This window comes from Sus scrofa, chromosome 1 (assembly GCF_054392235.1).
Source record: "Sus scrofa isolate SSC_HxYL_T2T_F1_AM1 chromosome 1, Sscrofa_HxYL_maternal_Yorkshire_Landrace_v2.0, whole genome shotgun sequence".
Classification (NCBI taxonomy): domain Eukaryota; kingdom Metazoa; phylum Chordata; class Mammalia; order Artiodactyla; family Suidae; genus Sus; species Sus scrofa.
The window spans coordinates 205,758,840-205,784,769 of record NC_139383.1 but is presented as its reverse complement, the minus strand read 5'-3'; the positions used below and the strand labels follow the sequence as shown (position 1 = coordinate 205,784,769).

Sequence of the window (25,930 nt, the reverse complement as noted above, 5' to 3'; positions counted from 1 at the left end):
ACTTTGGGAGACCTCTGTAAGTTAATGATCGCTCAAGAAAGTCATCGGAACTTTCGTAGAATGAAGCAGACTTGCTCAACTATAAAACCATAAATAAAAGAACAAGATATGCCCCAGGTCATCAAGTGAAAGAAAATGAGGCCTGCATTCAAGTTCAGCAAAATAATGATCCTTAGGACCAAGGACAGGAATTTAAGAGAAAGATGACATTCCAAAAGAGGAGAGCCTATATGGACACCTGAGATGATTCAAAATATTTTAGCATATATTACTACCCTTCTGCTGATTTGAATAAGCACCATGACAGTCCTAGTTTTAACTCTCTTACCAGATATGAAGGAGGAGCTAGTGATGTAAACCTGATGTCTACTCAAAGAACAAGGAAGAAGGTGGTCTTTTCCTACTCCCTTCTTTCCTTTGATTATAAAAATGTAGTCCACCTAATCCTCGGGGAAGAGCCTCCTCACCTGCCCACTTGCCTCTCTCACAAGCATCTTAATAAATCTATTTCCTGCCTATCACTTTGTCTCTTGCTGAACTCCTTCTGCACTGAGGCACAAAAAAACCTTAACCTCAGTAAGTCCAGACACCAGGCGAGTGATTCTAGTTTTTAACAAGTGGGTTCAAGCCCCAATCTGGGTTTAGGTTGAGTTTGAGTCAGAGGTGTCAGCTACCCATGGAGAAAGGTGGGGGGGGGTGGGCAAGACAGGGGTATACTGCTATATAATAAGTAAGCTACAAGGATTTTTGTACACAGGGAATACAGCCAACATACTATAACACTTATAAGTGAAGTATAATCTATAAAAATTTTGAATCACTATGTTGTACACCTGAAATTAATACTGTAAATCAATTATATCTCAATTTTTAAAACCCACTTTGGAAACACACATATATACACACATACACACATACAGACCAAAAAAGAAATTTACTTTCTCATCTGAACCAGTCTCCTATTGAATTCTAACGCTCTGTGTTTCTAATCCACAAGATTAGACTGACAAAGCCAGTTATTTGGCCTGTGAGACACAATTCTAAACCTCTATAAGTAGAATACAGAAATCGCCTCTGTACACAGCCGCACTGAATTAAGCTTTCTTTGGCTGCATTCTTATTTACCTCAAGGGAGTGAAAAGGGAGCTTGATGACAAAATGATAATGCAGGTGATCTCCAGAGCTTCACTCCACACCTGGCTCCCTTCCAGTTTTCTCCATCTCCACCCCTACTTCTATCTAGGCCCAGATGCTTGAGCCAAAACCTTCATCCTTCACACCTCTTCATTCATGCTATTTAATTCATCATTAAACCCTAACACCTTTAACAACAGAGACATCTGCTTCTCTCCGTCTAACTGCCACCATCCCAGGCCAACCCACCATCATCTCTTGTCTGGACTACTGCAACCATCTCCTAGCTGGTCCCTACTATTGCTGTCCCTCTCTCCAACCCAACCTGTTGTCATACATCAAGTGACCCCTGTGGCCAGGATATCTGTCCACTGCACTCAGAATACAATGCAAAAGACTTATCCCAAATAGTCAGGCCTCCAACTATCTCTACACCCTTGTTTCCCCGCCCCCTGTATTTTTTCCACCAAAATCCAACTATACTGGCCTTCAAGCTTCACAAACTTAGCTATTCATTTTCTCTTGCCCCCTCCTTAGGTCTCAATTCAATACTACTTCCTTAGAAAAATCTTCCCTGACATCATCTCCTAATCCAAATTAGTCTCTGTTACTCTTGATGAAGCACTCTCCCCTTTGCCTTCAACATACTTACAACAATTCACAATTTATATTTGGTGTGGGTTTGCTGAATGCCTATCCCCCCTCCAGACTCCAAATTCCATGAGAGTAGGGACCATGTTTGTTAGTTCATCACTGTACACAGCAAATGTTTGTTAAATGATCAAATCAAATATAAAAACTCTTATGCCCTATTTAAAATCATATAGTCAATAAGGAATCATTATAAATGCTGGAGAGGGTGTGAGAAAAGAGAACCCTATTACACTACTGGTAGGAATGTAAATTGGTACAACCACTGTGGAAAACAGTATGGAGATTCCTCAGAAAACTAAAAATAGAATTATCATTTGGTCCAGCAATCCCACTCTTGGGTATCTATCCAGAGAAAACCATGACTCAAAAAGATACATGCACTCCAATGTTCATTGCAGCACTATATACAGTAGCCAAGACATGGAAACAACCTAAATGTCCATCGACAGAAGAGTGGATAAAGAAGATGTGGTACATATTATACACAATGGAATATTACTCAGCCATTAAAAAGAAAGAAATAAGGGCATTTGCACCAACATGGATGGACCTAGAAATTATCATGCTAAGTGAAGTTAGTCAATGAGACATCAACATCATATGCTCTCACTTACATGTGGTCTAAAAAAAGGACACAATGGATTTCTTTGCATAACAGATACTGACTCACAGACTTTGAAAAACCTATGATTTCCAAATGAGACAGGTTGGGGGGTGGGGAGATGAGCTGGGGATTTGGGATGGAAATGCTATAAAACTGGGTTGTGATGATTGTTGTATAACAATAAACATAATAAAATTCATTAAAAAAATAAGGAATCATTAGAACAATGCTAGACATTGTCAAGAGTATAGATAAGCACCGTACTAGGTATTTTTCCTCAACAAACTGACAATTAGATTTAAAAATTAGGTGTCCTAATGCACATTTTCCTGTACTCTAGAAACTTGTGAATTTAAATCATGGAGCATATATTATTTTTAAACTTGTCTTTAGGGCAAGTGATATCTCTAGATATGTTTAAGTTTTAGAGAACAATAATAGCAGAACAATCCCTGAAGCACATATAGCACATTTTATTAAATAAAATCCTGAAACAGACGGCTAAACAAGAGCATAAATAATTTATATGCCATGCCTACATCCACAATGTTGATTTCTGTTATGTACATTACCCACTTCTACTATGTCAATAATAGACTATAAGGCTGGTATGTTTTATGTCTTTATAAATATACCTTTATCCTGCAGCTTTATAGCAAGGAAATGTGTGTGTCTATGTGTGTGTGTGGACACATACACTTTGTACCTTCTACAATGAGACTAATTATTATATAATAATATTGTATCACTGTGGGAGTTTGAAATATGCAAAAAAATCTGTTAATTTATTCAAACTTGTTCAGCTGTCATCAAAGATTAAAATATCCCTCCACTTTTCATCTCCTTCAAGATCAAAGGTACATTTTCAAGTTTCTGTGATTCTTTGATGGCATTAACTTTACCATTTTCCATCTAGACAAAGTGGTTCAGAATGAGATACTTTAACATATATTCCTGAAATTCTAATGGTAAGAACAATAGCAATTTTGTTACAGAAAATATTTCTACACACCAAAAAATGTTCAACAATTCAAAGTTTCTACTTTTAATAATTAGCATTATGTTCATGAAAGATAAGTTTTGAAAAAATATACTACTCAGAATCATTCAAAGCAAAAGATAACTGCAACAATATCCTATATGATTTGTGGTTTCATAGTACAACAGAAAACCTTCACCCTGATATAGATTAGAACAAATTTTTACTGAATTTTATTACAATGAAATGTCTTAAAATAGCTAGGCATCAGACATTCACTAGTTATATAATTTTATAATCTTAGATAAAAGCTAAATAAGTCAAAATATGTTTATCAGGGGAAAATATTACATATTTAATGTTTAAGCATCATTTTTCAATCCTGCAAATAAGCAAACCTTGTTTTTGCAAATGAACTACAGCTGTTCAGAAGAGATTATATTTTCTTTGAAGTTAACATTTTAAGGCAATCAAACACTAATGGCAAGATAACTAATGAAGAATTTCAATTAAAAGACTAGTCTAACCTCCACATCTGGTAGAAAAACAGAAGTGAGGATTTTCTGAATGCATTTATAATCCAATTAATTTTCTAAAGCTTTGCCCTTTTTTTAATTTCTGCTGTCTATACAATAAAAACTAATTGTTCAATGGAAAGATACAGATTACAAACAATTCATTTCTGTCCTTTGGCCGGATTTCACTGAGCCAGTTACAAAAACAGTCTGAGGAGTTCCCGTCGTGGCGCAGTGGTTAACGAATCCGACTAGGAACCATGAGGTTGCGGGTTCGGTCCCTGCCCTTGCTCAGTGGGTTAACGATCCGGCGTTGCCATGAGCTGTGGTGTGTTGCAGACGTGGCTCGGATCCCGCGTTGCTGTGGCTCTGTGGCTCTGGCGTAGGCTGGTGGCTACAGCTCCGATTCGACCCCTAGCCTGGGAACCTCCATATGCCGCGGGAGCGGCCCAAGAAATAGCAACAACAACAACAACAACAGAAGACAAAAAGACCAAAAAAAAAAAAAAACAGTCTGAGAAAAGAAATAAACTCATGGACTTGGAGAACAGATTTGTAGTTGCCAAGGGAGAGGGGGAGGGAGTGGGATAGACTGGAGTTTGGGGTTAGTAGACGCAAACTACTGCATTTGGAGTGGATAAGCAATGAAATCCTGCTGTGTAGCACAGGGAACTATATCTCATCACTTGTGCTGGAACATGACGAAGGATAAGGTGAGAAAAAGGAATGTATATATATATATGTGTGTGTGACTGGGTCACTTTGCCATACAGCAGAACTTGACAGAACATTGTAAATCAACTATAATAGAAAAATTTAAATCTTAAAAAAATGAGCTTGAATTTCTGCCTTCTTCTTTAGCTTCTCCATGCAAGGCCAGTTCCTGAAGTAAAAAGAACTGAGGTTTCTTTGACTCTAAGAAGCAGTTTTTGATTGGGGGAAAAATGGTGTTATTTTTTTGTTTGTTTTATTTTTTTCTCCAAATAAGTAAGCCCTTGGTAAAATGATTTCAAATGGTTTTAAGATCAAATTCACCCATTTAAGACTTAGGAAAGTCTCAACTATTTAATAGTTTGATTTTTTCAGGTTAAAAAAGAAGAAGAAGAAGAAGAGTCCTCTTATGGTGCAGTGAGTTAAGGATCTGGCATTGTCACTGCAGCGGCTCAAGTCACTGCTGTGGCGCAGGTTCAGTCTCTGACCTGGGAACCTCCAGACACTGTGGGTGTAGCCGAAAAAAAAAAGAAAATCTCCCCTACCTCACCATAGCTAGAGAAAACAGGAAAAGGTGAGTGTTTATTAAGCCCTTGCTATGATGAGGCACAAAACAAGATCTGCTAGATTTGTAGATTTGATGAATCTTTCCAGGAACCCTGCAAGGTAGTTACTGTAATCCTGTAGAGGTGTCACCAAGAGTAATGGCTGGAGCCAGGATAGGAGTCTGTGTCATCAAGATGGAAATGGCTTTGCTCTGTTGAGCGTACTGCTCTCTGAGGCTTGGAAATGCCCCCTCAGAGTTCCAGGAGGATTACCAGTCACCTTGACTACCTATGGATGCTCTGGTAGAAAAACTGCTTTGGGAATGAACAAGGAGACTACAACACACCTTTTATCCCTCACTCTGAGAAGATCTTTCGTTTCTAGTCCCAGTAGGAGGCAACTCTTCTTTCAACTTATATAATTCCTTCTTTGGTGCATCCTAATTACATCCATTGGCTGCATCTGATGTCAGTTATGGACATGTTTCATGAGTCAATATAATGACTATGAATTCACCTGCTCTGCACACAGCACTTACAGAAGACACTAAAGAAGAGCATGGCCATATTCTTACCTCTAGGGGTTAATAACCTCGTTAGGAAGTAAGACTAATATTACTCTGCGTGGGAAGCCAAAAATGACCCTAAGATTTCTAAACCAAAGAATTAAAATATTAGAGACACCTTTGACAGAAATGGGGAAATACCAAAGGAAGGAAGACTGTGTGAAGCCACAGTCAACGACAGATTCAATTCTTTGGCCACACTGGCTTTTAGACAATTTGTGAAAAGTACAAGAAAAGTTCTATAGGGCCCTGGAAACACAGGACTGGAGCACATAAAGGATAAAGTTTAAATTCTGACAGAGGACAAGTGTGCTCTGAAAAAGAGGGGGAAGGCAGTTGAAGGTTGAACCTGAATTCATCCTTCAGAAGAGGGTAAAGGAGGAGGAGGGAGGGAAATGGGAGGGGAAAGGAGGGGAAAGGGAACAGAAAGGGAGTAGGAAAATAAAGGGAAAAGGGCAGGAGAAAGTGCAAAGTCATGAAAGCCAAAAGATGAACTTGTGTGGAGATGGTAGGGGAGCAAAGTCTCAAATCCTACAAAGCCATAAAAATGTAGACCCAAAAAAAGGTTTTGGATTCACAAAAAGTATGCTCACTTGTAAACTTCCAGGAAATTTCAACATTATGATATAGCCAGAAATCCACTGAAAAGAGATGCAAAAGGAAATGGTGACCAAGAATTAAAGGCACCAACTACAGATTAATTAGTAACTAACTAATATTAATAACTAACATAGTGATATTGATATGGTGCTTGTTATGGGCCAGGCACTGTTCTCAGCACTTTTCATGTCATACCTCATTTAATCTTCACCCCAACACTGTAAACTAGGTACTATTATTACTTGCAATTTACAGAGGAGAAAACTATGTATAGATAAGTCGCAGAGCTAATAAGATCAAAACTAGGATTTTAATGCAAGCCTCCAGAACCTCTGGAGCCCAACCAATGTGTACTCTGCCCCTCATAGGAATAAAAAATGAGAAACATTGCTTTTATTATCATGTTAATTGTGCATCCACAGTGCTTAGATCAGTGCCTAGCACACAGTGAGCACTCAACAAATTTTTCTTGCATTAGTGAATGATTAATTAAAAAGAGTATGAAGGGGATATAAAAGGATAGGGGTTGTTTTTAGGAGTGTTTATTTAGGGGACAATTTAACCCTCATTGAAAAATTCCTCTATTATCTGAATGCCATAAACATAGGAAAATGAACTCATTGTGCTGTAATTTGTCCCAAATTAAAAATATGGCAGCAGACAGAAAAGGCTTACAGAAAAAATGAGGATAAAAATGAACTTTTGCTCTCAATCTAAGTGAGTTGTTTGATTTTCATTTAAACTTGGTGATCTGAAGCTGACCTCACAGTCTCTAAAAAGCTAGAATCTATTTTGCCTCTTCCTATGCACAGGACTGAAAGTGCTCCTCCAGGCAAAACTCACTCAGAAGATATGTAAACTGATACAGATCAATTCCCAAGGATAAAACTTACCATCAGTTAACTCCTAATTGCAAAATTGTTTTTTAAAACAGTTTAATTAGAATCAACGAATTTCTAAACAGTTATTTCCTATATAAAAGTCTCCTTTTAAGCCCTTAGAGATAAGAATAAAATGATAGAAAATACTTCAGTGGTAAATCGAGCTGGAACTAAAGATGAGAGTGGACTCACACATTCATTTTTCAGGCTCTCCTGAGTCCCATCTGATTTACCCTATACAAAGTGATTTCTGTCTTCAGATATACATATTGGTTAACTAAATATTTTAAACTATGCAACAATTACTGATACAAGCTTACTTAGTAGATTCAACCAGCACTGTTTGGGGAAAAAATCAATTCTAGGCTTGGTTAATTTAGGAGACAAAATCAAAAACATTTATTCAGCTAGTCCTCAGTGCTCTCCAGCCTTCACAGTGGACGATATAAAAGTGTGTGTGAGGGAGTTCCCGTCGCGGCGTGGTGGTTAACGCATCCAGCTAGGAACCATGAGGTTGCAAGGTTTGATCCCTGGCCTTGCTCAGTGGGTTAAGGATCCGGCCTTGCCGTGAGCTGTGGTGTAGGTCGCAGACGCGGCTGGGATCCCGAGTTACTGTGGCTTTGGCATAGGCCAGCGGCTGCAGCTCCAATTCGACCCCTAGCCTGGGAATTTCTATATGCCGCAGGAGCGGCTCAAGAAATGGCAAAAAGCAAAAAAAAAAAAAAAAAAAAAAAAGTGTGTGTGAGCTGTAACTCTTATCTTCAAGGACCTTAGTCATACACCAACATTTCCTTGACAGCCCAGAAACTGCTGCCTATGCAGCTAAGCTCAAATCTCAAACCGATAGACCTCGTGAAATCAATGTAAGTTCGTACTTTGTACTTAGTACTTAAATTTCTCTGATGGGACCAGACCCAAGAAAGAAATCCACTGCAATAAAATTTCAAATAATTTTTCAACCACTCTTTCCTTTATAAATTATTTCACCTTTATTTAATTTCCCTCTTTTCCCATGTGAAAACCCAATATATCGCAAAACTGTTATCTAGAATGTATACAAATATTTATTTTATTAGTCATCATATCTACACACAACCAAATACTCAAATCATGCCGAAAATACACACTGATACAGGTGACAATATTGTCACTGCCCTCATTCAATCAAATATCTTTCAAGACCAGCTCTTTCCAATTTTAAAACTTCCAGGTGATAGAAAATGAGAATATTTAAATTATTCTTTTTAGTCATCCTTCAATGATGAAAAGAAGTTATATCATTCATTATTAAGTTAGGCTATTTAGTGGAACACACTGATGATGTTTTTTCAGGCTTACTGAAGTATAATTGACAAATAAAAATTTTATGTATTTAAAGTGTACGACTAAGGGTTTGATACACATAGGCATCATGAGATGATTACCACAACCAAGCTAATTAACATATCTTTCATCTCACATAGCATTTTCTTTTGTGTGTCTGTACAGTAAGAACATAAGACTGGAGTTTTTTAAATTCTATTAGTAAAGGAAACTGTTTTACAAATGTTTACTTCATAGAGCACATCAAGACTACTTTCTTTGAACTCAATTTCCACAACAATGATTACCACTGGTTTTGTGGCTTATTATTCACATTTACTTGATTTCACGATGAACTTCTGTTACTCATAAAAGTGCTTTATGGCATATTTTAATTTTTCCCATTAAAACTAATATTGTTTGGGACATTTCGGAGCATCTCTCAAAACATTGTTTCTAACTCTACCAAAAAAGAAAAAAATCCCTAAAACCAAGATTCAGACATGATGATTGATAGGAAACAAAGCCTCTTAAAGTAATATATCTCTGATCATATTTTTTGAGAGTGTAATAAGCTTGAAGAATTTTGAAAAATATTTACTTTAGCTCTGTATTGTATTTTAAAAGTTTGGATAACATTGAAATACTAGAATTAAATAATGCTTTAGGTAAGTAACTATAAATCTGTAAACTACCTTTTAATAAAATCAAAACAGTGTCATAAATTGATTCTACTTTACCAACTTAACCTGAATTATATCAAGACATCTGATGAGGAAATTTTTGGTCAAAATAGAAAATACACATTCATTCTTCTAGAATGAAAATTATTTATACTTTATTACTCTACAAAATCTTATATTTCATGTATATTATCACCACACTGAAATGATTTATTATAAAAAAATTTTGTTCATCTGCTAAATAAGTATTCTATTAGTCTAAAATGTACTTAACTTTATTTCTTTACATAAACTATGTTTACTAGTATCACATTCATTTAGTCACAAAATGTTGGTCACCATCAACTAAAATAAGAAAAATTGTAATAATTAAAAGAAATCAACACCTTTCTTCATTTCACTTTCCCATGTGACTTCTGTTTTGGCTATTTTTTTCCAAGAATAACAACTAACTGCATTGATTTTGACTGCCAATCAAACTTGAAAAGGACAGAAAAGAGAAACAGACATTAACTACTCGGTTTACCAGTGGCAGAACCTATAGTGACCTCTTGTGGTGACAGCGCTCTGGAGAGTGGTACCACCTTTTTCCAGGCTAGACACTGGGGAATGTGGAAGCATTGTTCATCCATGGTGAGAAGCAGCTATTAGGAACATTGAAAGTAAAAGATAAATATTGACTAAGCTAAAGGATTTCTTCATGGAAAAATAGTCACCGTTAATTAAAACAATCATAGCTACTCCCTTCTATTAAAAAATAGTGTTTTATACCTATAAAGGTTTTTTTTTTTTAGGAGGGCGGTTGACAAATGGCCAGGCACATGGATTTCTTATACACTCTACCCCTAGAATCAAGCAAAAGATAGACAAACAGAGCAATTTCTAGTGAACACAAGTGTCCTGGGACAAGAAAATCTCCAGTCAACCAAGTACTTCAGTTTTTTTATAAGGCAGCATGGACTCTAAACAAAGGACAGTTCTCTGGCTTATTTATATATGATTTAGGAAGTGGTCAGTATAGTCTTACCTCTATGATAGTTTAAAAATAAAAGTGGTACATTATAAGACCTGGGCAAACCAAGCTTCAAAAACACTAAATGGTTTTACCAACATTTCCTGAATAGTGGTTTAGATCTTTCAAGAAAAAAAAATATCAAGTACTCTATACCAAAAATAATCATAATAATAATCATTTTTCACAATTTCTTTTAAATTGGATGATACTTATGAGTTATTACCCAAGGCACATGGAAGTTCCCAGGCTAGGGGCTGAATTGGAGCTGGAGCTGCCAGCCTATGCCTCAGCCACAGCAACGTCAAATCTGAGCCATATCTGCCACATACACCACAGCTCACAGCAATGCCAGATCCTTAACCCACTGAGCAAGGCCAAGGATCTAATCCAAGTATATATCCTCATGAATATTAGTCGGATTGTTACCATTGAGCCATGACAGGAACTCCCTCCTTTTTTTGCTTTGTTTTTAAATCACTAGTTCTCCATGTCCTCTTCTATAGGTTTTTATTTAAGATCTCAGGTTTACAAATATAAATTATAGCACAAAAATGATTTTGGATTTCCCTATCAATAAGGCAGCACTGAGTAAAGGAAGTGCTTGTGCAACCAGGTATTTCAAGAAAAATGGAAAATTGAGTATATTGAGCTGTTTCTCTTGAAGGTTAAGTAGCTCATAAAATATTGCCTTTTGCGTTTTCTTCCTTCCTGAACCCCCTTTTTCTGTAAAGAGAAAAACATTTCTAGTTTTTCATACTGTCTAAAATATTAAAGAATAGTTAAATTCTAGTTTGAAAGACATTATTTTTGTAGTTATAAATTTTCAAAATGGCAATCTTGTTTACTAACATCCAAACTAACCATTTTTGCCTATTTGTTACAGAACCAAAGACAACATACATATAAAATATACTGCCCAATGCAATAATCAGATAGAAGGCCTTGAAAGTTTTGTTTTTTGAATCTACAATTTCAACTAAAATTCTTAAAAAATAATAACTATTGCTTTCCTTCAGGTACTCACCCTCTACTCAAAATTGTGCCGCTCCCTACAGCCCAAAGTATACTGATGAAGAGCTTGCATACATACTGAAATTCAATTAAGAGAAGATGGCCTATTGATGTTCCAGACACAGATTTAGTCAGTAAGCACTGTGGATGCCGCTTCTATGAGACTTTGCACACATGTAATGAATTTACAACATGGTTCCCAAATTTTCTGCTTCCCAGCAACCCACTTTGAACCTAATGGCCAAAAATGTACCTAAACCTTGCTACTGCATTTACTCTTTTGATCTTTACAATGTCTTAGAGTAATAATATGCAATCTATTCCTACTAGAATCCTATGTTAAAAATGATTGTAATTCCTTTTATTTGTCTAAAAATTATCTTGTATTTAACCTGAAACTAAAAGGAGGAATTCCCTACTTCTACTATTATGGGGTTTGGCTATAAACTATGTTTGTATCCATCCTACTCAACGGTGCTCATTATTTTATTTTATAGACTTTGAATCACCAGTATCAATTTGAAACACTTTCCCATAATGGACTGAGTCAACTAAATAAGAAAAATAAAAATCCAATCCCAAGTGGTATAGAATAACAGCGAATAGGCTATGGTGCTACTCTAGGGCAAAGAATGCAGCACTTATTCTGGGAAATGGCAGCTGAGGAGTTTGGAACTTTATTAAGAAATCCTCATGTTTAAAAGCTATACCCAAATATCCCACACTTCTTGCTCTTTTGCTCTGCACAAAAAAAAAGTTCTCTGATTCACTTCTAATTGGCTGAGGTTTCAGCTCATTAGTGATATCTGTGGACAAATAAAGGCTTGATGTTTTCTCTTTATGTCCATTGCCCTTTCAGGTTCCTCCTTCTCTCTCTCACCCTCCCTCCTTCCCTCCCTGCCTCCCTCTTTCTTTCTCTCTCTTTCTACCTTTCTGCTACTTTTTCCATCTCTCTTTTGTTCTTTGCATGTGTGAAAGAGAAAGAGTTTTCTTCCTCTGCATCTATCTTTGCGTCTGGTAGATACCCGTCTGTATGTTTATGTATCTCAGCATATGTTCCTATTCCATTTGACTCTCACTAAAAGATCTGATCTTTTCATAAGAAGAAAATGATGTTGTATCAGAAAAAGAAGCATTTTGTGGAGATAAAGATAAGTAGTTAATCCCAGCCCATCTTTCTTCAATTCTTAAATGTATTGGGAGTGCTACCTCCTCTTCTTTCTTTTCCATTAAAGCTCTGCCAATACTTCACTTTCAATGTTGTTAAGTTAGTGAATAATGAAATCTTCACTGTGAAAACTCAATCTGTCTGTGAGAACCCTGAAAGGAATTTTCTCTGTTAGTCTCAGTTAAACAATTTCTCAGAATGAATTTTTCTATTTCTCTACCAAATCCTATAGAAATGGTAATAACTGTGGGATACTCCCACACATATGTGTAGAGAAATTTAATACTGTAATTCTCAATTTCTGAGATTCTTCCTGAACAAGAAGCACTGAGACTTTCTAGTATTGATTACACACACACACATATATTTATCTCAAATATCTAACACATTTCAAACAAAGCTCAGAGGTTTTCAGGACTGGTATTAAAAGTTAGCCATAAGAAGTTAGAAGTATTATTTAAAATGCCAAAATAGATAAATTTTCATTTTCACTTGGTGCTATCCATGGAAAGAAACATTAAAGCAGTGAAGCAACTATGAACACAAAGTGTAAAAAAGATAAAGCATTTGTTAATTTGGATGGTAGATGTAAAATGGAGGCAACAGAAGCAGATATTTCTAAGCCGCATTGTCTTAATTTCACGGTATACCAGAAATAAAAGATATTCTAAAAACTTGCTCATAGTTCCAGTCTGTATAAGAAGTTTCAACCAAAGATCCTATATGAGTAAACTTCTGCCAGTAAATTCTCATCTATTTCCTGGTTACCAGGCAGAGCAACAGAGGGCCTGCGGATTTTATTTTTTAAGGCCTTCTCTGAAAAGTCCTCTCACAGACCAAATTACATGGAGTTGAAATAACCCCAGAGAATGAGAAAGCTGAAATAAGACTGATATATCTTAATTAGCTATTTCAATAACGTTTAAATTTCCCAAACTGGTTGTTTCAACAGTAACATCCCCCTACACTCTAGGTTTTTGTATAATACTAATATTGGAAAGTAATGTATAAACAAAGAAATTGCCTACCATTATGAATTTGTATTTTACATGATTACAAAATCAAAAACACATTTGAAATCACACTGGAATGGCAAAAATATATATATTATAGTTTAAAAAAAAAAAAAAACCAAACCAGGTCTATTAGCTATTTTTCTCAAGCCAAAAAGTCTGTGCAAGACTTGCATAGTATCAGGCATTCACCAAATGTGAAGAAATAAAGTCACTAGCCTCAAATTAAAACTAAATGCCATGTAGAGATTGATGAAAAATACCTTAGGACACTGAAATATATATAGTCCCCAAATCAAGGAAAATATTTGCAAGCCTAATTTTTGAAAAGATCACAACCCCAAGAATTAATATAACCTAATCTACCAATTCAGGAAAAACAAAATTGTATTTAATTATTTATTATCATTTGAGTGCACCTCTGTTTTGCCCACTAAGCAGGGAGCTTCTTGACAGCAGAAGTGTCTTAATCCTTTTTTTGGCCAAAGGACCCCGCAGGGTGTCTCTTATATAAGACACCCAAATAAATACTGTATCATTGAATAAAGGAAGGAATAAACAATGATTGTGGAATTGCATGGAGTATTTCCATTGTTTTGGTCCAAGCTCTACTACTAATCAATATGCAGAAATGTCTTTCTCATAACTCTCCAAGCAAAGGATCTCAAAATAACAGACCTCTGAAAGGAAAAAAAAAAAAAAAAAAAAAAAGCTTTAAAGAATATTTCATGTATCTTGTTTGTAAAACTGAAAAATAGATAAAAGAATTAAAAACAATTAAATGTAAATTTCAGTAAAATGCAAAGCTTATAAGTTCCTAAAATGTGAAAAATACAACCATCCCCATTTAGATATCTTGGAGGAAATTAATGCATAAATGGGTGGCAATTTAAAGACACTTTAAGGCAAAAAAAATCTTAATGTCAGTAGCAAGGTAGAATGGTATTTTTTTTAATTCTTTATCCAGTTACTTAAACAGCACAGTAGCTACTGTTTCACTTCTACAGTTCTCTCTCCTGTTTAAGTCAAATCAAATATGTCATATAGATCAATAGAGACCAATGCACAAGGCATAAAAAAGAAACTTTAAACACAAATTTGACCATAATAATTGCCTTTCCATTTTTTTTAAGAACTGACTCTCTTTCTTAGGATCAACTCCAACTACTCTCTCCAACACAAGACTCCTTTCTGCGGTGCCCACTGAGCCTGAAAGCCATTCCAGAGACTTAAATCTTATTAAGCAGCCACTTTCACAGCCATCCCCAACTTAAGAAAACCTTCCACTGAGGTTAACTCTAACAATTTAATCCATCTCTGCAGCCTACTTGGGGGAAAAATGTACGGAAAAGATGAGCAAGAAAGATATCCCTCAACAAAATCGAAACTCAACCCTGTTCTCCAGATGTACCTGCACCCTACCCGCTGCTCCACCTCGGCTTCCTCCTGTTCCGGCTTCGGACAGGTGGGAGGGGGTGAGTAGTAGTGGGGAGGGGATGCAACTAACTTTCCTCTGCCACCTCATTCCCACCCCCACCTAAAATCAGATCCAGCCCGGAACTGAAGCCACCAGGTAGGGTTGTCTGCATCCTCCCCCCACCCCTTGGGAGAGAGATGGGATGGGGAGGATGGGGGTGCGCGCGTGGGCAGTATGGAGGTGGGGGTGTTCTGACTGCAACTCTTCTTACCACTGGAACGCCTGACGATGTTCTCCAAAAATGTGTTTTGCGGTGCCACCAGCCCTCTCTTGCCCCCCGGCATCCTGGGTCTGGAGAGCAGCGGCCAGGATCCGCGGCGGGGGAGGGGGGGATGCAGGAAGAGAAGGTGGAGGAAGAAGAGGAAAAGGTGGAGGAAAAGATCGAGCCGAAAGAAGACAGGGCGCGACGACGGCGACGGGGTCCTCTGACTGTGTCTCCAGCCCGACCTGGATGAGCAGCTCTGGGGAGGAGGACCAGGCAGTTCATGGTAGTAGCGCTCCCCCGGCCGCCGCTGCCCAGACTGTGGCGGTGCCGCACACGGGGCTAGGCAACTGCAGGCTCCGCGGGGCACAGTGCGCCTGCGCCGCCCCCGCTGTCGCTGTCCCGCCGGTGCTGATGCTGAAGCTGATGCTGAAGCTGCTGCCGCGGTAGCGGTCGCCTAGACGCGGGTTCAGCATTTCTTCCCCTGTCCCGAGCCTTGGGCCGGAGGAGCAGGAAAAGCCCACTCAAACTCCTGTCTCCCAGACCCTATTCTGAGCCTCATCCCCTTCACTGGCCCACCCCATACCGCAGCAGGATCACAGCTGCCCAGCTGAGCCCAACTTCTGCGGGGCTGTGCGCCTGGTGGCCGTTCCTCTCTCCCAGGAGATGGAGGCAAACGCTCTCTGTGCAGTGGGGGTATCAAGTGGGAAAGGAAGTGGGAGAAGCAGGCAGGATGCCAAAGAGGGCAATGGGTAGTTGAAGGGGTCACATCTCAGTTTCTCCTGCCAAGGTCCTCAATCCCAGCTGTTCCCCCGGACGCGGCTGCCGGGGCGGAGGTGTAGATCATCTCCCCATCCAGCCCAGGCTGAAAGAGGAGCAGGGACTGGCTGGGCGGCGCGCGGGGACGCAGAGAAGCCACCTGACGCTGCTACCGCCCCCCTCTGGACTTCTGCGCCTGAAGCTCTACAGAGGCGTTTTCAGCACCCGCCCTAATCTGCGTCTGGAAGCCTGAGCCAGATGGGGTCGGAGCACAGAGCAGGCTCCGGAACAGCCCCTGAGCCCCAAACTGGGACTGGCGCTCGGAGGAGCGCAGCAGCCGCACAGGGGAGTTTTCCAGGGCTACGGAGCGCAGAGGCGAGTGGCGAGCAGACCACCTCCGCCAAGTTTCGGGAAAGGCTGCGTTTAATGCATGAATTAGGGCAAGAGGGTGAATAATTCACACCCCACATTCGTGAGAAAGACAATGCAGAGGGCAGCGTTTGTGGTGGAAAAACAGTGAAGACGGTGGGAGCGAAGCTGCGCAAGACCAGAGGGTGCCGGCAGGAATCGTTTCTAACAACGCTGGGAACCCGCGCCAGGAGTGGAACCGTTAGAAATAGAGTACAAAACCCAGAGTCTACAAAGAAGAGAAAATGGCATAAGTGCGAAGGGAGTACGGAGAGAAATGGAAAGAAACAGAGGATTCACACAGCCAATGACTTCTTTTTATCTAAGGCAGTGGTTCTCAAAGTGGTCCCCACCTAGAGCATCTCCTAGGAACTTGTTAGAAATGCAAATTTCTAGGCTTTACCTCAAAACCAGGAAACCAGGAACTCTGGGGGCGAGAGCTAACAATCTTTTTAACAAGCCTTCCCGGTAAATACCTATGCCTGCTCAGGTTTGAAAAGCAAGCACCTTAGGCTTCCCCCATAGGGTTCATGTGGGCATGGCTAGAAAGGACGACTGCATAAATAGGGTCAAAGAGGGTCAGGAGGACAAAATGTGCATTGCTGCAGGATCAGAGGTTGATGACCAGGCAAAGAGTTAAGTACCAATGTGAAAGGAGAATCGGACAGGGGCGTCCTCTTTTGCTGAGGACAGAATATTTTAGATCACCTCTGTTAGGACCCGTCAAGGCTGGGTCTCCTGCAAGTAGGGGGAAGTTCCCACCACCGTTATCAGGAGATCAGTGGAAACAACGCCGGCTCTGCCCATTCCTTGGGTGGGGCAGGGTGGTAGGGTGGGTACCCAGAGGGAGGAGGGGAGGAGGAGGAGGGGGAGGGAGGGTGCAGTTTAACTTTATTTGGAAACCCCTAGATTACCAATCTCTGGCCTCCAGTTACCTTCATTTCCACTCCAGAAGAGCCAGTGAAAGGACTCTTGCCTGTAGCTGAGCCATCCATAAATGCACACCAGAATCCAAGCTTTAGCTTAGGGTCTTTTTTCTCCACTCCTCTCTGAAATTTCCACCCATGTGCCTAGAAATTGGGCAGCTGAGCAAACCCAGAAGGTTGACACATGAGATAAAGAGCAATTTGCTTTGCTAAGATTCTTTCTGAATAGAAAAGAAAATCAGGAGCCTGGTGGAATAAGACTAGGCTGTTTTTGCTTTGTACCCCAAGCACTGCTGGTAGTGCAAGTTTGTTTCCCTACAGCTGGGATGTCTTCCAAATACATTGGGGTATCTTTAGATAAATGACAAGGGACTAGAGCACAGCTTGGATCCATGTGCTTGGCCTGCCAGGGCAGGAGTCAGAGATGTGACTGAGGTTACAGCTCCCTTCCTGCAGTTAACCAGGTGGGTGGTATGTGCAAGAGAGGGAACTGGAAGCTGGAGCTTAGACACACAACTGGATTTTCCCCACTGCTGGGTCTTGTGTGACCTGTGTTTATGGTTTTGGGACAGACCATGACTACTTAGCCATTCACAGACTGAAGTGATGAACAAGTAGGCTAATCTTTTACATATATTTTTTCATAGATTCCTATCCTAGACTTCTAATATGATATGATAAATCCATCAGCAGCAGCAGGAAATATTTCAAATCTGTTTATCTGTATATTCTTTTGCACACATCAGCTGCCCACATCTCGCCTGCGGGTATCGATATAAAATCTCAGCTTCCCAGCATTCCCATCTAGTATAAATATCCTTGTTCCTAATCACTCCTCTGTGGGTGTATTAGCTCACACTTCCCAAAGAGGAAACTCTTTTGGACTCCATTAAGACACAGTCACATAATTACTGGTAGAACTTCCCTATTTAGTTCCATCTGCAGATTTAATTAAAATGGTGTGTATCCTTTCTTCTTTGTCCTTAATAACTGCATAGCATTATAACTTTGGAATTATTTTAATTAATAATTATTATAAAAGAAGTTTGGTAAAGTGTCAAATCCTTGGTTTATGCATTTTTCTTAATCTTCTAGTTTAAATTTTCATCTTACAGAGGGGAAAAAATAAGACCCAGATGAGACCAAGTGCCTAGTCCAAGATGATGTAGTGCTATAGAGGCTGCACTGAGACTAGAATCGAGTCTTCTAACCCTGTCGTGAGAGCTCCTTACAAATAATAGAAAATAATCTGATGTCGGCAATAGTGTGGTAACAACCAGCAATGCCCAGTGACCTCTATTGCCATCAATCGTTTGGCAGCACTAGAGAGAAGAGAAACTCCTGGCAATCACTTGCAACAGCTTCTACTCGACATCGAGTTAAGGCAAACAGAGCAGAACAGGCACATTATGGACTGACCAGCCTAAGGAGTGTGCTGGTAGATTGTAGCAGGTACCGATACAGCATTTTAAAAGTGTTCTGCAGACAGAGTCCATATACTGTAACCAAGCCTCAGAATATACAAGTGAGAGAGACAGGAATCAAAAAGCTTCAATGTCACACAAAGGACTTCTGTTTGTTTACTTCATTGCAAAGATTCCGTTTTAAAGGAGAATCGTTTGTCCTTTTCTTCTGTCTTGGGGTATTGTAATCGGAGTTGTCTTTGAGAACCAAGTGTTCCAATACCCAGCAGTGTTTGACAACTCCCAAGTCACATCTATGAAATGAAAGAAAGCTCGCTGAGCTGCAGGTGTGTTCCAGTTTAACAGGAACTGATACAAGAGTGAGACTGAAAAAAACTGATATATTAGGAAGTGATAGTTACTGCTGGTTTGCTGTAGGATTCTTTTATCAAGCACATCTTCCTTTGAATATTTAAAACATAGCTTATTTGACAGTAGCTGTAATTACATGTAAACTCTCAGAAATGCATTAAAAATAGGTCGGGTCTGATAATGTTTGATCCCTTATGTGAAAATGGCCCACCCACTACTCTCTAGGGGGATGATTTTTCTCCCCATCCCTGTTCTCTGTGTCTGACCTTGGCAGAGGTCTAGGGTGCAATCTACAAATGCTAAACAAGTAGCTCTGATAGAGAAGTGGGCACAAAGAAGAAAGGAAAGCACCAGAAGTTGCTCTCCATCCTGGCCTCCAGTGTTGAAGTCTTTACCAACAGGATCAGTCCAAACCACTTTCTCTTTCTCAACCCATTTCCAAGTCTCACTCTTTGCCTGCACAGAGCCCTGCCCCTGCTCTAGCAATGAAATATCCAGATTATTATTTTATCCCTTTGCATACACAAAGTCCCACACATATTATAGACTTCATCCATCTTCCTCCTGCTCCAGCATCTAAGCTGAGAGAAAGCAGAATAGAGGTTGTATTGTATCAAGGTTCAGGGCTTCAACTCTGAACCCACTCTGCCTGTAATTTAATCTTGCCTCTTCCACTTACTAGATATGCCACTTACTATAAGTTATTTAGCCTCAATTTCCCCTGTTGTAAAAGTGAACATAAAAATGACTTATTTAGTAGAGCTATTATGAATATTAAGTGGGATACTATTTGATAGCTATTAAAATAATACCTAGCATGTAACAAACACTATATAAGTGTTTGTAAAGTAAATAAGCCTTTTCATCCCCTTCTACTTTCATTCACACTAAAAGCTCTAGGTGATAGTCACTACCGATGTTCACCAATAGCCAGCTGCCTTCTCCACCTCCTTGAAATTAGTTATGGCCATAAACTAGTGCAGGTCAATTAAAAGTAATGGAGATGAGAAACAGGTAAGAGTAGGTTCCTGATGCTCCTCTTCCTCTGCCTCAGTGTCTATGGAATGCCAAGCAGCACAAGAGAACAGCTGCAGGAAGAGTTACCTAGCCCCATGGCAGACATCATATAAGCAGGAAATAAACTGTGTATTAAGACTGATCTGGCACTGTTTGTTACTGTATCATGCCCTAGTCTATCCTGACTGATGAAGATTATGAACCTGCTTTAGGTACAGGAAATTAGGGGAACAGTAATTCCCTGACTGCACACTAGAATCACCTGGAGAGCTTCTAAAAATCCCAATGTCCAGGCCACGGCCCCCAAGCCAAATACATCAGAATCTCTGAGCTTGAGCCTTAGACTTCGGTAGTTTGTAAAGTTCCCCAGGTGATTTCAATGTACTGGAAAGTTAGGAACTATTGTCATAGACCAATGCTGCACTCTTTGGGAATGTCTGGGATTTGTATATTGTGTCAACATCTTCAGTTTCCAAGGATCAGATATATGGTTACCCCCCCCCCCAGGTAAGACTTAACCCTCGTATTTCAAGATGTGAGTTTCTCCATATTTGTAGCTGCTGAGCTTCTCAGGAGAGAATCACAAACCTCCAAGACTGATGCACCATAAACTCAAGGCCTCCATAATCAACTTGCCTCTTAATGCAGCCCAATTCTTCTCTACATCCCTAATCAATCATCTTTTCCATTCTCTATGTAGCTTCCTCAAAGCTGCTGCTCTCTCTTCACATCTCAGATATAGCCCTCTCACCTCTCCATCTCAGAGAATGGCCACAAGAACAGGTTATGTTGTCAACCCTTAGACTTCCCACCTTGGCTCTCTCTTCCTTTTCCTCTCTCTTCAAGGTGAGGAGGAAGCAATTTCCTCCACCATCCCTCCACAACCCCTCTGCATCCTATTCACTTCTGCCGCTGGAGGGACTTCACTCAGACCTCTTTCCTCAACATTAACTATGCTTTAAGAATGCTTTCTTAACTTGCTGTTCTGTCCAGCTTCGGCTCCATCCCTCCCCATCCTTTCATGTCAATTTCTCAAAGGAATAGTCTATAGTAGGTGTCTCCACTTCCTTAACCCACCACAACTTGGCCCACACTCCACTATTTTCCTTCAAACTGCCTTCCCAAAGGCCATTTTTAATTGCCAAACCAGTGAGGCAATTTCATACTTAATTTTATTTTACCTGCCTATGACAGTTGACCTTGTTCCAACTCCTGTCTACTTGAAACATTTTCCTGCCTTAGACTGCCTGGTTTTGAATACTGATTTGTGTGACCTCAGCATTTTAATCAACCTATTTGTGCCTGGGTTTCTTTATTAGTAAAAAGAGAATAGTAATAGTCCCTACCTCATATAGTTGATTTAAGAATTAAATGAGATAGTACAGATAGGCAGTCTTATATCCACATTTCCAAAATTGAAAACTCTGTAATACTATTTTTTTTTGTAAATTTGTCACAAACTCATTTGCCAAAAAGTCTGACCTGAATTGTCATGAAGTGATTTTACTCTTTCTTTATCCCCTTTGCTGTGATTTTTTTTTCCTGCTTCAAGGCATATGGAAGGTCCTGGACTAGGAACAGAATCTTAGCCACAGCTATGACCTATGCCACAGCTGCAACAATGCCAGATCCTTAAGCCACTGCCCCTGGCCCCACTGAAGCTGCAGTGACCTGAGCCATTATAGTCAGAACCTTAACCCACTGCAGCACAGCAGGAATTTCCCTGCTTGCTGTGAATATTGATATGTTTTGTCGCATAGATATTAACATGTTTGATAACTGGAACTGATGTCCCTAATCATGCTAGGAGAAGATTATACAAATGTATAAGATTGTATAAATATACAGAAATCCACCAATTTCAGAATTCCAAAATACAGATCGCTTTCTTGTAACTCTAGACATGTGGGTCTATGTGCTGACTGATTCTATGTAGCAATTCCACAGGGATCCAAATTCTACATATCCAGAACAAATACAATGTCTTGCAGCCTGCCCACATGTTCCCTCTCTTCACCTCATGCCACCTCCATCCATCCAGCTGATCATCAATAACTCCCATGCTTCTCTATTCCTACCCCAACTCTGTGCATTCTACCATCCAGCTGTTAAAAGTTTCCACTTCTTACTATTATTTCTGGCACTGTTGAGGCCAAAGCCCCTCCTGTGCAATCAGGGTTGAGATTTATTATTACCCCAATTTCCTGTACCTAAAGCATATTCATAGTCTGTATCAGCCAGAACAGACTAAGTTATGGTATAGTAAAAAATAGTGCAGGGTCTCATCTTCCATTTGGATTATGGAAAGAACACTCTAAACTTGCCCCCCTGCTTACACTATTTTCCTGCCATACTTCTCCATCTCCAAGCTTTATTCAACACTTTCTTCATCCTGCACTAAACTAAAGCTCTTAAGGCATAAATCCATTTATGTCACCCTTCTAAGTTTTTTTTTTTGTTTTTTGTTTTTGTTTGTTTGTTTGTTTGTCTTTAGGTGGCAGTCTAAAGCCCTTAGCTGGCCTTTTTTAAAATCCTTCCCTATTGGACCCTTGCTTACCTATCCAGTCTCAGCTCTCACCATTCCCCATCATAACCTCACATCTCATACATCCTTGCTCACTACACCCCTTTTTGCCCCCCGTGCTTACCATGCTCTTTTTTTGTTACCCATGTTCTATCACCAAGCATATTCCTTCAGATCGTAGATATCATTTCCTCCAAAAGGCCTTCGTTGACTCTCCAAGACTTAGTTAAGGGCCCTTCCTATGTCTTTTAGTGACACCATATGCTTTGCCTACTGCAGCATTTGGCTCACTGTTGTAAAGAAAAGATTACAAATACAGTTAAAACCCTAAGTGTCTTCTCACCAGAGCTGCCACCAGCAACTTTGGCATCTTTGTGAGAATTAAAAAAAGTTCTCTTTGCACAGTCATAGGTCTCAGGCAAGGACATTAGTTGGCGAAATTATTTGGGGCTGGATTTCAGCCTCTATTTGTCCCCTTGATGGGAGCTCTCAGAGGGAAGAAGGGTTAAGATTCCTAAGAGAAAGAACTAGAAAAAGGGGAAAATCATAACAATAGGAAAGCTTATGATATGTGATTAAATGTGGATAATGCAGACTTAACAAAGACAAATGGGATATAGAATTGGAACGCAGTTAGGGACTCATCATTAAGGAGTTTGGGTTTATTCTGTAGGCAATGAAAGATGTGTTTTGAGTAAAAAAGTAACAGTATTTTAGGAGAAGGAATCTGTATACAATTAGTGTACAAGACACTTTGGGGACTCATCACAAAAAAAAAATAACTATGTATTGTGACAAATGTTAACTAGACTTATTGTGCTGATCATTTCACAATATATGCAAATATTGAATAATTATGTTGGATGTCTAAAAATAATATAATGTTATAAGTCAGTTATACCTCAAATTTTTAAAAGTTTTGGAGAGAGAAAGACTAGGATTGGAGAAGCAAAATAAGAGGCCCCTGCATATGAAGAGATTTTATTTTTGAAACATTAATAATGCTCCCCCCTCAATCTCTATGTTTACTATTACTAGCTGTCATTTCATCATTGCTCCTCGCCACAGCTCACCCCTACTTGGCTTTTGAATTTCAAAAGCCTACGCATTAGAAAAGCAGAAATGCAATAAAAAAATTATTATAATAAAGGCTATGTGTATTTTTACTGGGTGCCAGACATTGTTCTAAGAATTTAACAGGTATTTTCTCATCTAAGCTCCTGTAATTTTAATGGAGGAAAACTGAATTTCATTCAACAAATACTTATTGAGCATTTATGTGCCATGCACTATAGTCAGTATTTAAATTATTCCTATTGAACCAAAAATGAAAATGAGGCATAGAGAAGATAAGAAACTTGCACAAGGTCATGAAACTGGTATGTGATGTAGCCAGGATTATGTACCTAGATATTCTATCTTTGGAGCCCAAATGCTTAACTATTCTGTTTAACTACTATTATTTGGGAAATAATGAATAAGAACCAGCTACCTTATATGCTCCCACTTCAGCCTAGATAAGAAAAAATTTCCGCCTGTTCAGAGAAGGGAGACAAACAGGAAAGGAAGCATAGCATAAGAACATCCTGTCTCTGCTGCGAAGAGGGCAGAGCCCCAGATTTCTGAGGAAAATAACAAAAACCCCAATAGGTTTATGGTCATCAAGTTGGAGAAGATCTGCCTCATCTCCTGGGTAGAATGCTATGGAGACAACAAGGTTATAGAGAAGAAATGGTTGGAGAGATGGGGTCTTAATTAGCATAGAGAAATTTTGCAGACCACAGTGGGCATGTGGATGTGATATGGAAGCACTCAGGAAGCAGAGAAAGTGAAACCCTCTGAAATTATATCATATATGTTATTGGCTTTACCTACTTATCTCCCTCACTAAACTGTGAACCCTTTTTAAGGAGATATATATTATATATATATATATATATCTATATATATATATATATATATATATATATATATATATCTTATTCAGTGCCTGGAACAGGCAGGCTACAAAGTAAATTGATTTGTTAATTATTCAATGCTGTTGAGAAAATTTTAGTGTAGAATTAAGGATTTTAATTTCTACCTGCAATTCATGTTATACACCACAATAAATTCCAAATACACTACTGAGTTAAACATTTTTAAACTGTTTGAAATAGGTTTCAGAATCAAGGAAATTATAACTAACGAGAGAGGCAGGTTCAATTACATCAAACTGTATCACCTGCACACACATACAAGAAGCATCATGGAGAGGAAGAGGAATTTGAGGGAGTAAGAAAAATTACCTATAATTAATATGATTGGGAAACTTTTTTTTCTTCAAAAACTGCTTGGAATGAATATAAATCTATACAAAACAAGTTCTAATGAAAAAATAGCCCAAGCAATTAATGGATAATCATCATAACTGTAAATTTTTCCATGATTCTCAACTACACCTTGTGGGATTAATAAAATAGTATAATTATTTCCATTGCTCACATTTTTTAAATGTCCCAAATATATTAGGCGACTTTTAGAAGATCCTCAGCCAGTAAGTGGCAAGTCAAAGTTCAACCCAGTTCTTTGGACACCATGTTCCTTTCCCCTTACCTCAAATTGGAATATCAATAATATACAGCAAGGAGAAGACTCAAATGAAAAAATAAACATACAAAAATGGCTAAAACTAAACTATGCATTCTTATTAGTAAATCTAAATGACCCAGATATTTAGACAAATAAATCAGCAAGCAAATCTTGGGCTGTTAATACAATTGAAAGCAAAATCCCATTAGAATTAACAAATTCAAGGACTGTGTAGAAATATGGAAAAGATCTTTACAGGCCAACAGGAAAAAACATATGTAATGTGAAACATTACATATTCATTGATTTTTGCAATATATATTTTGACTTGTAAGCAGGAGCATGGTAAAAGACTGTAGATTTTATGACTCATAGGTGATTTATAAGATTGTGGTTTTGTTTTTTTCCTTTTCATATACTAGCATTTCATGTTGCTACTGACTTTGATGTTTCTATTTAATGTTCACTGTCAGTTGTTTAAATAGATCACTAAAAACCAATGCAAAAATCTGGCTGGAGGAAGAGACAGACATATACACATAAAATGTCCAGTAATAAATATAAAGTGTAAGTATAAAGCAATTTGTATAATGAAATTTTTTAAAAGCTATATTGAGGTATAATTGACAAACCATAAACTGCACATATTTAAAATGTTGAATTTAATGAGTTTTGAAAAATGTAATGTTAAAACCATCACCACAATCACGTAGTGAAAAATACCTCTCACCCCCAAAAGTTGCCTTGTGGCTCTTTACAATCCATCCCATCTTCTCAGTCTACAGGCAACCAGTGATGTACTTCCTTTCACTAGAGTTTGCATTTTCTAGAATGGTATACAAATGACATGAAACAGTATGTACTTCTTTTGTGTCTGCCTTCTTTCATTC

At 38.8% G+C, this 25,930-nt stretch overlaps 1 protein-coding gene across 3 annotated transcripts in view; it reads right to left on the bottom strand.

Moving 5' to 3' along the window:
* The window catches only part of KCNH5 (potassium voltage-gated channel subfamily H member 5), a 293,800-nt gene extending 278,417 nt beyond the window's left edge, over positions 1-15,383 (bottom strand). For all 3 annotated transcript variants that reach the window (XR_014820505.1, XM_021062620.2, XM_084983190.1), the window contains exon 1: positions 15,070-15,383. Coding sequence is in view for 1 of the 3 variants with exons in the window: in XM_021062620.2 (XP_020918279.2) it covers positions 15,070-15,142 (73 nt within the window). In the remaining 2 variants the exon portion in view is untranslated. The remainder of the gene's footprint in view (positions 1-15,069) is intronic.
* Positions 15,384-25,930: the final 10,547 nt, after the last annotated feature.